Source organism: Scyliorhinus torazame, chromosome 22 (genome assembly GCF_047496885.1).
Source record: "Scyliorhinus torazame isolate Kashiwa2021f chromosome 22, sScyTor2.1, whole genome shotgun sequence".
Lineage (NCBI taxonomy): Eukaryota > Metazoa > Chordata > Chondrichthyes > Carcharhiniformes > Scyliorhinidae > Scyliorhinus > Scyliorhinus torazame.
In genome coordinates this window covers 74,299,374-74,314,655 of record NC_092728.1, presented here as the reverse complement: position 1 = coordinate 74,314,655, position 15,282 = coordinate 74,299,374, and the positions used below count along the sequence as shown (strand labels likewise).

Genomic DNA, 15,282 nt, shown 5'->3' with positions numbered 1-15,282 from the left:
CAGAATGAGTAATGCTGAGTACAGACAGGATTACGCCCACCAAAATAAATAAAGAGTTATTTGCTCCAGAATCACCAAGGAAATGTTCAACATCATGTCTTAAAACTTATTATTCATAGTCAAACATTAATTTTCTATAGTGGACTTTAATACTAGCAAAGAACTGTCTGATCATTAGAACCCACTTATTCAGAGATTGGATTTATCTGAAAAATCAATCCAATAAATATCTGGAAGAGAATAAAATATCATCAATTGTTTCTGTTGCCATGTGATTTTGATACTTTTCATACACCTGCATCCTGCGTAACACAAGTCAGTGTAACACAGGTGTGATGGAATATTCTCCACTTTCTTGGATAGGTGCAGTATCCACAACACTCAAGAAGCTTGACACCATTCAGGATAAAGCAGCCCGCTTGATTGCCACCACTTCCACAAACATTGACTTCCTCCACCATTGACCCATGGTGGCAGCAGCAGTGTGCACCATCTACACGATGAACTGCAACAACCCAAAGCTTCTTCGACAGCAACTTCCAAATCCGTAAACACCATCACCTGCAAGTTCCCTTCCAAGCCGCACTTGGAACTATATCTCCATTCCTTCACTGTCGCTATGTCAAAATCCTGGAATTCTCATATCTGTTGATTGACATTGGAGCTAGTGAGCCCAGTTTATAGAATAACTCACCCTCTGATTCACCTGTGAACTCTGTTGCAAGAGATGCAGTAACTGCTATGTTCAAGACAAGTTTACAAATGCTGTGCAGATTGCTGATCAACTTTTTTATAAATCTAGGTGTAGCAGAAAAAGTAAGTCTGCTTTCAGATTTCAACGTTACCTCCAGAGATCCTCCCCTCGCAATACGACCAAGACTACTCCCAGGTAACATTGATTATAGTCCTCATATTGCTCTATTCTGTTTGTTTTATATGCAATGTATACATGCACAGCAACACATCAAAAGCCTTTTGAACATTTATTAAGGTTGCAAAACGCAATGCAACATCATAATGTTCTGTGAGATCTATGATGTTCTCTGTATTCAGATGAAATTAAGTCACAACCCTGAAACGTCACACTCTTGTATTCGCAGATTGTTTTTTCTCATGTGAAATCTGTGGGAAGAAATATAAATATAAGTCCAGTTTCTGGAAACACATCGAGGACCATAAAAACTATGGTTAGTACAGCATACTTGGTGGTCTGATGGAAGCAGAGAGCATTGGCAAGTTTAAGTTGCTGCTGGATATTTATTGGAGAAAGAAGAACTGAGGGGTGGAAGAGATGTAATGCAGTATTTTATGAAAGACTTGACAGATAATCACAGTGATCTTTATTATTTTCTGTTGTGTGAAGATTCACTGGCATTTGCAGAGATCCTTGTGTATTCCTAGTCAGCCTCCCATATTAGGGGCTGGTTTAGCACAGTAGGGGCTGGTTGAGCACAGTGGGCTAAACAGGTGGCTTGTAATGCAGAACAAGGCCAGTAGTGTGTGTTCAATTCCCGTGCCGGCCTCCCTGAACAGGCACCGGAATGTGGCGACTGGGGGCTTTGCACAGTAACTTCATTGAAGCCTACTTGTGACAATAAGTGATTATTATTACATGAAGCCATTCAAAACTGCTGCCCGTGTCCTAACCCTCACCATGTTCTGCTCACCCTTCTCTCATGTGCTTGCTGAATTATGTGGAGTCATGGTTAAGCAATGCCTATATTTTAAAATTCTGACTCTTGTTTCAACCCCCCCCCCCCCCAAAAAAGACTTGCTCTACCTTATTTCTGTATGTTCCACCAGTCTCACAGTACCCCCTCCCCATGTTGTGACCCCTTGATTTTAATAGTTTCACCATTGGTGGCTGTCTTCATGTGCCTACGCCCTAGGCTCGGGAAGGCCCTCCTAAATTTCTGTTTCTCTACTCCTTATTCCTTTAATAGCTGTGTGAAACTTGCCTTTTTGACCAAACCGGTTGTCATTTAACCTAATATCTCCTTATGTGCCTCTTGCCAAATTTTGTCTGGCAATGCTTGCGAAGCACCTTGAAATGTTTTAATACATTAAAGGTGCTATGTAAATCGTAACAGATTTTTTGATTATTCAAATTAAAAATGAAACTAACCATTTTGGGTGTGCTTGTTAAAATGCCTATTCTTGGGGTACAGTATTGCTTGTGCATGATACAGTACACTAGTTTGCTCCTTATTGAAATTATTCCTCAATTCTGCTGTTCATCTGCAATTCCACAAAAAGATCCATATTAAGTTCTATAATTGCCAACAGAAAAAGCATTTACAACATTTGTTTAATGCTCAGTGCTATTTTGTTAAGCTACGCTGTAACATTTTTTTTCTAGTTGTTGATGGTACGATTTCTGGTCAAGGCTGGAATCAAATAGCTGGATCACAGATGGCTAAAAAACAAGCTCATAGTAAGTCCAATACAATTGTACTTGAAACTAATTTTAATTACATGATTTGTTAAAGGTTTCTTGTGCTTGGGATCTAGATTGCTAAATGCCAGTGATAAAATTAATTTTCTACTTCATCAAGCCCTCGGAGGGCAGGTTTAGCTTTACTCTGCCTCAGAAAAATACTCCCGACTGTGTTGCTTTAAATGTTTCCATTTTCTTTAGCAGTAAGAAGAGTGAAGGCCAAAGCTGTCAAAATCTAAACTGGGATTGCAGAATAGGATACCAGACTGATAGAATACGTTATTCTCATTATATACAGCAAGATTGAGGAGAGGCTTCATTTCATATAAATAAATGAAGAGGCTGTACAAAATGGACAGAATACGGCAGATTGAGTTGAAATTAGGGAGCTACTGGCAAAAAAGGTGTTTTTCTCCGAGAGGTTATTGACTTAAGTCACCATTTAATTCACTGAGGTCACACTGTAGTTGTTCAGAAGAGCAGTTAGTTGCTTTTCTCAGACAAGTGAAATACAAAGGGTACGAGACTTGGGCTTGTACCTTGGATCAATGTTAGTGCTTGGTGTGTAGCAATAAGTATCTTTAATGTGTTTGAATATAAATCATTTTTGGCTGAGTCTTCTATGACATTCAGACCATAAAGTTAGCTGAAGGAAATTAATTGGCTTTTCTTGTTGCTGATGGTCTTATCCATTGACAGTCTTTCACCCTATTGGGGAGAATATCCGTTTTGAGAATGGTTTTTATTGTTTGGGCAAATGATAAACTAATGAATGGTTAGGTCAGGATGTGCTTTTTTGTACAGTTCGATGTTTTAGGTTTTTTTTTAACAATTTTATTGAGGTATTTTTTGGCATTGTAAACAGTTGCAGATTACAGAAAGATGCAAACATCAACAGAAAACCAACATTTCAACCAAACCATAATGCACATACCCGCTCCTCTCCCACCTACACTCCCCGCCTGTTTATCCCTCCTACTCTACCCTAATCTCCTCCCCACCACCCCCCCACTCTCCTGCAAAGAAGTCGATGAATGGTTGCCACTTTCGGGCGAACCCCAGTACAGATCCCCTCAAGGCGAACTTGATTTTTTTTCCATACCCAGAAAACTTGACATGTCCGAAAGCCAAAGTCCGGTCTTTGGGGGTTTTGAGTCCCTCCGTGCCAGCAGTATTCGCCACTGGGCTATTAGGGAAGCAAAGGCCAGAACATCGGCCTCTTTCTCCCCCTGAACTCCCGGGTCCTCTGAAACCCCGAAAATTGCCACCTCTGGACTCCTCACCACCTTTGTTCTCAGCACCCGGGACATGACATCCGCAAATCCCTCCCAGTACCCCCGAAGCTTAGGGCATGCCCAAAACATGTGGACGTGGTTGGCTGGTCCTCCCGCGCATCTAGCGCACTTGTCCTCTACCCCAAAGAATTTGCTCATCCGAGCCACCGTCATGATGCCCGGTGAACGACCTTAAACAGAATCAGGCCGAGCCTGGCACACGTTGCGGTTGAGTTTACCCTACTCAGGGCTTCCGCCCATACCCCATCTTCCTGCCGAGTTCCTCCTCCCATTTGAGTTTCAGCTCCCCCGTCTGGGACTCTTCCCCCTTCATGAGCACCTTGTAAATATCGGAGACTCTACCCTCTCCTCCAGAGACTATTCTGTCCTGAATCCCTATTGGCGGGAGGGGTAGGAAGGATGGGACCTGTCTGCGTACAAAGTCCCGCACCTGCAAGTACCTAAAGTCATTTCCTCTTTCCAGCCCAGCTTTCTCCTCCAAATCCCTCAAACTCGCAAAGTTCCCCACCCCTGCCCGCCGCCATGCTCAAAACCCTCCATCCATGTTCCCATGGGCGAATCGATGGTTATCACAAATTGGAGCCCAGACCGATGCCCCACCTCTCCTGCATGCTTTCTCCACTGACCCCAAATCTGCAGGGCCGCCCCCACTACCGGGCTGGTGGAGTACCTGGCCGGCGCAGGCGGTAGGGGAGCCGTGACCAGGGCTGCCAAACTGGTGCCCCTGCACGAAGCCGCCTCCACCCGCTCCCAGATAGACCTTGTACCCACCATCCACTTCCTTATCATGGCTGTGTTAGCCGCCCAGTAGTAGTTGATCAGGCTCGGCAATGCCAGTCCCCCCTCGCTGCGGCTCCTTTCAAGCAGCCTTCCTCACCCGTGGGGATTTTCCCAACCAGACAAAGCTCATGATGATTTTGCCAGTCCTTTTGAAGAAGGACCGTGGGATAAAGATCGGGAGGCACTGGAAGATGAACAGAAACCTAGCGAGGATTGTCATCTTCACCGTCAGCACCCTCCCCGCAAGTGACAGCGGGAGTGCATCCCATCTCCGAAACTCCCTCTTCATTTGTTCCACCACTCTAGTCAAATGTAACTTATGTAGCCTGCCCCAGTCTCGTGCCACCTGTATCCCCAAGGACCGAAAACTTTCCTCCACCAGCCTAAATGGCAGCTCCTTCAGTCTATTCTCCTGGCCCCTTGCCTGCACTACAAACATCCCACTCTTGGCCATGTTTAATTTGTACCCTGAGAACCGGCCGAACGTCCTCAATGTTTCCAGTATATTTTCCATCCCAGCCAGCGGGTCCGACACGTACAGGAGCAGGTCGTCCGCATAGAGAGAGACCCTGTGAACCCCCCCCTGCTAGTCATTCCCTTCCACCCCTTTGCAGCTCTCAGCGCAATCGCTAACGGTTCTATGGCCAGTGCGAACAGCAATGGGGAGAGTGGGCATCCCTGTCTGGTCCCGCGATGTAGCCTAAAATAATCTGGCATTATTCCTGTTCGTCCTTACGCTAGCTTTTGGGGCATGGTACAATAGTCTGACCCAATTAACAGTCCCTCCCCGAACCGTCCGAGTACCTCCCACAAATAGCCTCACTCCACCCAGTCGAAGGCCTTCTCAGCGTCCATTGCCAGCACCACCTTCACCTCCTTGCCCGTAGGGGGCATCATGATTACATTAAGCAATCTTCTCAAGTTAGCGGTCAGCTGCCTGCCTTTCACAAATCCTGTCTGATTGTCCCCAATCACCTCCGGTACGCAGTCCTCCATTCTAATCGCCAGGACCTTGGCCAGGAGCTTGGCATCTACATTGATCAGGGAGATCGGCCTGTATGACCTGCAGGACTCCGGGTCCTTGTCCCGCTTCAATAATCAGCGAGATGGTGGCCTGCGACATCGGCGGCGGCAAGGTCCCTCTGTCCGTTGCCTCATTAAAAAGCCTAGTCAGGACCGGTCCCACTATTTCCGAGAACTTCTTGTAAAACTCTACTGGGTATCCATCCGGCCCCGGGGCTTTCCCCGACTGCATGGTCTTCAGGCCCCCCAGTACCTCCTCCGCTCTAATCGGGGCCCCCCAGCCCGTCCACTAGTCCCCCGCCTACTTTTGGGAAGGTTAGTCCGTCCAGGAACCGTTTCATCTCCTCCGGGGGTTCTGAAGTGTAGAGCTTACTATAAAAGTCTCGAAACACCTTATTCAGTCCTGACGGTCAGCCAAAACCTTTCTTGGGCTCGCCCCCGGCCCATGCGCCGCTCTTAGCTCGCCTCTTGGCTGCCTCCACCCCCCGATCTCCTCTCCATTACCTACTTCAGACCCCTCCCACGTCAGCAGAATAACTCTTTCTCCCCCCCCCCCCCCCCCAGCAACATCTCCCGCTATCCCCACCCCGACCATTTACTGGCTGTATTCTCCCCCCCCCCCCCCCCACCTGACTTCCTTGACGCCAATCTGCTAGCCCGGTGACTCATCCCCTCCGGCACCGACTTGTCTCACTCCCATTGTTTCCCCAGCCTCATCTCCCCACTCATCAACACACCATCCCCCACTCCGACCCACTGGAGCAGCCTCAGTAAAATGGGAAAGATCAAACAAGCTGGAAACATCAAACAGCACCGTGAGGCTGCTCCAGGTACAATACAGTTCCAGCTGTGTACACAGAGAAGTGTTAACCCACATCCCTTTCTGGGCATTAATACAATAACAACACAGTAACCCCGTACCCATACATCACCCACCCAATACCAAATATAAAAACCATAGACATAAAAAACGAAAACCCTCAACCAACATCTTTAATCCCCATTGCTGACCGGCCACCCTTATGTAACAATGAAGGCTCCAGCACCTCCAGAGACCATGATAAATGGCACCCACCACAGCAGAAAAACGAGAAAAGCAACCCCTCCTCCGCCGTAGGCAAAAGCTGCACAAAAAATACAACACATGGCACATGGCGGAGATTTAAAAAGCAACGGAGCTGCGAGTCGGAGCGGAGATTTAAAAAGCAACGGAGCTGCGAGTCGGAGCGGAGATTTAAAAAGCGCGGGAGCTGCGAGTCGGAGCGGAGATTTAAAAAGCGTGGGAGCGGAGAGTCGGAGCGGAGATTTAAAAAGCGACGGAGCTGAGAGTCGGAGCGGAGATTTAAAAAGCGCGGGAGCTGCGAGTCGGAGCGGAGATTTAAAAAGCGCGGGAGCGGAGATTTAAAAAGCGCGGGAGCGGAGAGTCGGAACGGAGATTTAAAAAGAGCAGGATATGGGAGTCGGAGCGGGGATTTAAAAAGCGCGGGAGTTGCGAGTCGGAGCGGAGATTTAAAAAGATCGCGGCCTAGTTTTGGGAGCCGTTCGGAGGAGGAGGAGCAGTCTCTGTCAGGGAGAGAACCTGAGAACATCTGAGACCCTCAGAAGGTTAGTAAGTGATTTTTACTCAATTTTACTTTTATTACCTTTTCAAATTGTGTGCGCGGGGGGGGGGGGGGGGGAGAGAAACTGAAGTGACATCACAGAAAAGCTGTGACCTGAGTGGCTGGTTGGGAATCTACACTAAATTAAAAAAAGTAAGCATTGGTAACTAATTAAACATAATTACTTAATTTAGAGGGGTATCTAAGCCAGAGATTGGAGAGTACTATTTGGCTTTCACATTTATAGTAGAAATCTAGTGCTAGGAAATAGATAGTTAACAGTAACTTCTTATTTTTATTTTTAAAATTTTAACTTTTAACTTTAATTTACTAATTAATTGACGCAATGTCAGTTAGAGGGGTGCAGTGCTCTGACTGTGACGGATGGCTTCATCTGCAGAAAGTGCACCCAACTGGAGCTTCAGCGTTGTGGGTGGCTTCATCTGCAGAAAGTGAACCCAACTGGAGCTCCTCACAGACCGCATGGTTCGGTTGGAGCAGCAATTGGATGCACTTAGGAGCATGCAGGTGGCAGGAAGCATCATAGATAGCAGTTATATAAATGTGGTCACACTCAAGTTGCAGGCAGAGAAATGGGTGACCACCAGAAAGGGCAGGCAGTCAGTGCAGGAATCCCCTGTAGTTGACCCCCTCTTGAACAGGGATACCCCTTTGGATACTGTCGGGGGGATAGCCTATCAGGGGAAAACAGTAGCAGCCAGAACAGTGGCATCACGGCTGGCTCTGATGTTCAGAAGGGAGGGTCAAAGCGCAGAAGAGCAATAGTAATAGGGGACTCTATAGTCAGGGGCACAGATAGGCGCTTCTGTGGATGTGAAAGAGACTCCAGGATGGTATGTTGCCTCCCTGGTGCCAGGGTCCAGGATGTCTCCGAACGGGTCGAGGGCATCCTGAAGGGGGAGGGCAAACAGGCAGAGGTCATTGTACATATTGGTACTAACGGCATAGGCAGGAAGGGGCATGAGGTCCTGCAGCAGGAGTTCAGGGAGCTAGGCAGAAAGTTAAAAGAGGACCTCTAGGGTTGTAATCTCGGGATTACTCCCTGTGCCAGTGAGGCTAGAAATAGGAAGATAGAGCAGCTAAACACGTGGTTAAACAGCTGGTGTAGGAGGGAGGGTTTCCGTTATCTGGACCACTGGGAGCTCTTCCGGGGCAGGTGTGACCTATATAAGAAGGACGGGTTGCATCTAAACTGGAGAGGCATAAATATCCTGGCCGCGAGGTTTGCTAGTGTCACACGGGAGGGTTTAAACTAGTATGGCAGGGGGGTGGGCACGGGAGCAATAGGTCAGAAGGTGAGAGCATTGAGGGAGAACTAGGGAATAGCGACAGTGTGGCTCTGAGGCAGAGCAGACAGGGAGAAGTTGCTGAACACAGCGGGTCTGGTGGCCTGAAGTGCATATGTTTTAATGCAAGAAGTATTACGGGTAAGGCAGATGAACCTAGAGCTTGGATTAGTACTTGGAACTATGATGTTGTTGCCATTACAGAGACCTGGTTGAGGGAAGGGCAGGATTGGCAGCTAAACGTTCCAGGATTTAGATGTTTCAGGCGGGATAGAGGGGGATGTAAAAGGGGTGGCGGAGTTGCGCTACTGGTTAGGGAGGATATCACAGCTGTACTGCGGGAGGACACCTCGGAGGGCAGTGAGGCTATATGGGTAGAGATCAGGAATAAGAAGTGTGCAGTCACAATGTTGGGGGTTTACTACAGGCCTCCCAACAGCCAGTGGGAGATAGAGGAGCAGATAGGTAGACAGATTTTGGAAAAGAGTAAAAACAACAGGGTTGTGGTGATGGGAGACTTCAACTTCCCCAATATTGACTGGGACTCACTTAGTGCCAGGGGCTTAGACGGGGCGGAGTTTGTAAGGAGCATCCAGGAGGGCTTCTTAAAACAATATGTAGACAGTCCAACTAGGGAAGGGGCGGTACTGGACCTGGTATTGGGGAATGAGCCCGGCCAGGTGGTAGAAGTTTCAGTAGGGGAGCATTTCGGGAACAGTGACCACAATTCAGTAAGTTTTAAAGTGCTGGTGGACAAGGATAAGAGTGGTCCTAGGGTGAATGTGCTAAATTGGGGGAAGGCTAATTATAACCATATTAGGCGGGAACTGAAGAACCTAGATTGGGGGCGGATGTTTGAGGGCAAATCAACATCTGACATGTGGGAGGCTTTCAAGTGTCAGTTGAAAGGGATTCAGGACCGGCATGTTCCTGTGAGGAAGGAGGATAAATACGGCAATTTTCGGGAACCTTGGATAACGAGAGATATTGTAGGCCTCGTCAAAAAGAAAAAAAAGAGGCATTTGTCAGGGCTAAAAGGCTGGGAACAGACGAAGCGTGTGTGGAATATAAGGAAAGTAGGAAGGAACTTGAGCAAGGAGTCAGGAGGGCTAGAAGGGGGTCACGAAAAGTCATTGGCAAATCGGGTTAAGGAGAATCCCAAGGCTTTTTACACGTACGTAAAAAGCAAGAGGGTAGCCAGGGAAAGGGTTGGCCCACTGAAGGATAGGCAAGGGAATCTATGTGTGGAGCCAGAGGAAATGGGCGAGGTACTAAATGAATACTTTGCATCAGTATTCACCAAAGAGAATGAATTGGTAGATGTTGAGTCTGGAGAAGGGTGTGTAGATAGCCTGGGTCACATTGAGATCCAAAAAGACGAGGTGTTGGCCGTCTTAAAAAATATTAAGGTAGATAAGTCCCCAGGGCCTGATGGGATCTACCCCAGAATACTGAAGGAGGCTGGAGGAAATTGCTGAGGCCTTGACAGAAATCTTTGGATCCTCACTGTCTTCAAGTGATGTCCCGGAGGACTGGAGAATAGCCAATGTTGTTCCTCTGTTTAAGAAGGGTAGCAAGGATAATCCAGGGAACTACAGGCCGGTGAGCCTTACTTCAGTGGTAGGGAAATTACTGGAGAGAATTCTTCGAGACAGGATCCACTCCCATTTGGAAGCAAATGGACGTATTAGTGAGAGGCAGCATGGTTTTGTGAAGGGGAGGTCGTGTCTCACTAACTTGATAGAGTTTTTCGAGGAGGTCACAAAGATGATTGATTCAGGTAGGGCAGTGGATGTTGTCTATATGGACTTCAGTAAGGCCTTTGACAAGGTCCCTCATGGTAGACTAGTACAAAAGGTGAAGTCACACGGGATCAGGGGTGAGCTGGCAAGGTGGATACAGAACTGGCTAGGTCATAGAAGGCAGAGAGTAGCAATGGAAGGATGCTTTTCTAATTGGAGGGCTGTGACTAGTGATGTTCCGCAGGGATCCGTACATGAACTCGGCGGGCACTCGGCCCGTCGAACGTGGAGAATCGTCGGGGGGGGGGGGCGCTTTCAACAGCCCCCGACAGGCACAGCGTGGCGGGATTCACACGCTCCTCCCACCAATTCTCCCTGGGACCTTTGCTGTTTGTAGTATATATAAATGATTTGGAGGAAAAGGTAACTGGTCTGATTAGTAAGTTTGCAGACGACACAAAGGTTGGTGGAATTGCGAATAGCGATGAGGACTGTCAGAGGATACAGCAGGATTTAGATTGTTTGGAGACTTGGGCGGAGAGATGGCAGATGGAATTTAAACCGGACAAATGTGAGGTAATGCATTTTGGAAGGTCTAATGCAGGTAGGGAATATACAGTGAATGGTAGAACCCTCAAGTGTATTGAAAGTCAGAGAGATCTAGGTGTACAGGTCCACAGGTCACTGAAAGGGGCAACACAGGTGGAGAAGGTAGTCAAGAAGGCATACGGCATGCTTGCCTTCATTGGCCGGGGCATTGAGTATAAGAATTGACAAGTCATGTTGCAGCTGTATAGAACCTTAGTTAGGCCACACTTGTGGAGTATATTTCAATTCTGGTCGCCACACTACCAGAAGGATGTGGAGGCTTTCGAGAGGGTGCAGAAGAGATTTACCAGAATGTTGCCTGGTATGGAGGGCATTAGCTATGAGGAGCGGTTGAATAAACTCGGTTTGTTCTCACTGGAACGACGGAGGTTGAGGGGCGACCTGATAGAGGTCTACAAAATTATGAGGGGCATAGACAGAGTGGATAGTCAGAGGCTTTTCCCCAGGGTAGAGGGGTCAATTACTAGGGGGCATAGGTTTAAGGTGAGAGGGGCAAGGTTTAGAGTAGATGTACGAGGCAAGTTTGTTACACAGAGGGTAGTGGGTGCCTGGAACTCACTACCGGAGGAGGTGGTGGAAGCAGGGACGATAGTGACATTTAAGGGGCATCTTGACAAATACATGAATACGATGGGAATAGAGGGATACGGACCCAGGAAGTGTAGAAGATTGTAGTTTAGTCGGGCAGCATGGTCGGCACGGGCTTGGAGGGCTGAAAGGCCTGTTCCTGTGCTGTACATTACTGCTTTAAGAACAAAGAACAAAGCAAACAGTCGACCGACAATCCAGGCACAGTAGGCATCCCCCCAAACGGTAATTCTCGGACCCTAGCTCGTGTCCATGGGTCCTTTTTTCAGGACCAGCCCCTGATCCCTCGTGAAGTCCATCGCTTCTTTGGGCTCGGAGAAGTAGTGGTGTTGGCCCTGATGCGTGACCCAAAGACGAGCTGGAAGAGCAGACCAAACTTCACGTGCTTTTTAAATAGCACCTCCTTAACTTGTTTAAAGGCTGCTCGACGCCTGGCCACCTCCTGGCTTGGGTCCTGATAAATGCGAAGAACACTGTTATTCCACGTGCTGCTCTTAGCACTCATTGCCCACTGCGACGCCCGCTCCTTCTCCGCAAACCTGTAGAACCTGATCACCATCGGACGGGGGGGAACCCCCCGGACGCATCAGCTTCGCCTGTACTCTGTGTGCTTCCTCCAGCTCCTGCGGTCGTGGAAAGGCTTCAGCCCCCATCAGCTGCATCAACAGGTCAGCCACAGAAAATGTTGCATCGGCTCTCTCAGCCCCCTCCGGGAGGCCGATGATCCTCAGATTTTGTCTGCGGGCTCTATTTTCCAGCTCCTCCACTCTTCCAGCAGTCTTCTCTGTCTCTCCTTCAGCCCATCGCCTTCTAGCGCAGCAATCGTCTGTGCGTCCGCCTGCTCCTCCACCGCCTCTCCCAGCTCCTTAACATTTTCGTCCTGGGCATCCAATCTCTGGTTCAACTGATCCACTGCCTTCTGAAGTGGGTCCAAGTTATCCCGCTTCAACGACTCAAAACTGCTTTTTATCACCTGCAGCATGTTTTCGAGCGATTGCTGGATCGCCAGGTCCGAAGTCCGTAGGTCCGCCATCTTTGCTCCCGGGTAAGCATCCCCTGCACCTTGCCTTTGTCCTTTCCTCTCCCGCGGTTCCATGCAGCTCTGCCTGTTCCTCAGCACCTCTGTGGCCGTCTTTCCAGCGCTCCATAGTCCCGCAAAACCGGGGAACCAGGTCCTCAAATCCCGCCGGAGTGAGAGCCACCGAATGTGCGGCTCACTCACTCATCGCCGCCACCGGAAGTCAATCCTCCCTCCAGAATTCTGACCATTACTGTTCCTAATTTCTTCTCGGTTTTTTATTAAGTCCTACTTCAAATGTAAGGGACTGGCTGCAGCCATATTATCAGCTTGTCTTTTGATAATTGCTGTACTAATTTTCCAGGGACAAATTTCAGCTTGTAAGCAACGCAAACAAATTCCTATCCGGCTTCAATTGGTTTGGAGAGGCCTTAGCTTTGAAGTGTTTTTGTTTCCCATCACAAAATTTATAAATATTTGCCTTTTCACGGGTGAGGGGTTGTAGTGGGAGCCGATGCAGAGTGGTGGTCCCTGAATTGATCATCTTTTTACCAGTCTCTTAGTTCTCAAAATGGGTTTGCTGGGAACTGTTGCCATGTTTTCCAGCAATATGCCTTTAACACTAATTTAATATTCTTATCAAAGGTGATAAGGGATTGCCACTTGTCAGAAAATTGAGTCCATCGAGAAGCTGCCCTTGCATCTGTATTTCTGCTGAAACTAAACTTGCCTCACTAACAATGTCAGTCACACTTTCACTAACTTACTCCAAAAAATAGTTTGCTGTTAACCCATTATATGCTGACACTGAATTATTGCTTCACCAGCTTTTATTTTTTAATGATTAGTGTGATATGTAGGTGATGTATGGTAATGAAATGTGCTCTCCTTTACAGATAGTGAACAGTCCATCAGAAAAATTATAATCAATGTCCAACATCATAATTTGCTGCCTATTAGAGATGATAAACAGCAGATGCAAACTGCAAACAGTAAGTCACATAGGTGGTTATCTTTAATGCCTTTGTTTAAAGCATATTTCCCTCCGCTTTGTGTGGTTCCTGCTCTCGGTGTATGCAGGCAAGCTTTCTCATAAATTGACTCATTCTGCTTTTGAACTAGTTACTGGAATTTACATGAGATGGAACAGGATGACTCGCATCCCTCGGATTAGTTATTGTTTCCCAGTGGTCCTCAATGGTGAAGCGTTCAGTCTCAATTCCTATCATATCCTCATACTCTCATCTTTCTGAAGTTGGTAAATCAGCATGTGGCAAACCATAGGCACAAACAAGCTCTCTTCATTTGACTTCCTACACAGTGGAGGAGCATCATCACATTCTGAGCCTATCATTAATACTTAAGTATTAAGCTTTATTAGCTTTGACGAAGAGTCATCCAGACTCAAAACATTAGCTCACCTCTCTCCACAGATACTGTCAGACCAGCTGAGATTGGCCAGTCTTTTCTGTTTTTGCTTGCGATTAATATTTAAGTGTTCTATACATTTCACCATTGAGACAAAGCTCATGTAGAAGTTCAGATTACAAAAGAATCTTTGGTAATATCACACATGTTTAGGCAAAATGCAATGTAAAACAAATTATGGCAACTATATTAACTATGTTGAAGAAAATCTGCTGCACATTACTATACTAGATCATTGACCATTAACTCATCATTTACTGTAAGTATCTTTTTGTCAGGAATAAGCCATTTCAGTGTTGAGATATTTCATGTAGCTTGATGCTAGCAAATCAGACACACTTTAATTCACAGAATGCAAATGTAATTTTGATGACTTGCAGATCCCAACATACCTCTAGATCCAGTTAAATTATCACTGTTAGTTTGTTGTCAGCTTAGTTTCTACAGTTCTTACCATTTAACAAAACTGACAAATGATAAAATTCTACTTACACACAAATCAATAGTTTATGAAATAATATTTGGAGCTTATTTATATTCAAGTTCTTTCTTTTCATTTTTTTCTGCATAATGCTTAATTTGTCTGTATTGCAGAAGGACAAATAACTCTTGATTCTGATCACAAGCACAAGCTTTACAATGATCCCATTCACGACCCAGACTTATCCATAGGTAAGGCTGAATTTCCTTACTGTTTTTGAACATAGAGAAATGTTTACGGTGCAGTATTTTAAGGATCTGTCTATTGGCCAATATTAATGAATAACGGTGACTATCATTCACCTCTTCATTTAGCACATGCCAGGTAATGATGGTACCGGCTGACTATGTGTAGCTCTTCAGTATGCTTTAATGTTTACAATCAGAAAAAGAACGAAGACATGACTGCAGCCTGTTGAAAAGTTAGAACTTACCATTTAGTGCAAATACAATGTAATGCGAGCAGCAGATTTAGTTACCATGTTCTCTTACAGTGACACAGTGTTAAAACCAACGTCAGACTAAAACCCGTTTGACAAAAAGCTAAAATTTCTGTAAGGAAAATAACTCTAGTTAGTTGGCACTAACCTTTGGAACCAATGTTGTCAATTACATAATTTTTTTAGGAGTCATCAGTTGCTAGCTTGTTATTTTTGAACATTTCCTATGACCTTATAAAACGATAAGAAGTGAAACGGTAATTCTGATTTTTGTTGAGACAATAAAAATAGAACAAAAATATAAGAAAAGCAAATTTTATTACAATCTATTTTCAAGAGGAAAAAGTGCATTTGCCAAACTTTATGAAACAGGTTTAAATCATTTCTCCTACCGTTTCAAATAAAATAAGAAATTCAAATTGATTCTCAGATTAAGTATAACTTGTACATCTCTTCCATGAGAAGGATTTCCTTTTGCCTTTTCTCTCTCTTCCTCCCTGCCACACCAGCAGCTCTGCTTTTTACAGTAACAGC

At 46.2% G+C, this 15,282-nt stretch overlaps 1 protein-coding gene across 11 annotated transcripts in view; it reads left to right on the top strand.

Annotated features, from left to right (window-relative positions):
* LOC140399133 (uncharacterized) overlaps positions 1-15,282 on the top strand; it is a 129,756-nt gene that overhangs the window by 65,458 nt on the left and 49,016 nt on the right. For 10 of the 11 annotated variants that reach the window (XM_072488356.1, XM_072488360.1, XM_072488361.1 and 7 more), the window contains 6 exons: positions 803-889; positions 1,101-1,187; positions 2,360-2,434; positions 12,362-12,427; positions 13,297-13,392; positions 14,423-14,500. In XM_072488356.1, coding sequence (XP_072344457.1) covers positions 803-889; positions 1,101-1,187; positions 2,360-2,434; positions 12,362-12,427; positions 13,297-13,392; positions 14,423-14,500 — 489 coding nt within the window. The remainder of the gene's footprint in view (positions 1-802; positions 890-1,100; positions 1,188-2,359; positions 2,435-12,361; positions 12,428-13,296; positions 13,393-14,422; positions 14,501-15,282) is intronic. The other variant, XM_072488357.1, reaches the window with a different exon arrangement.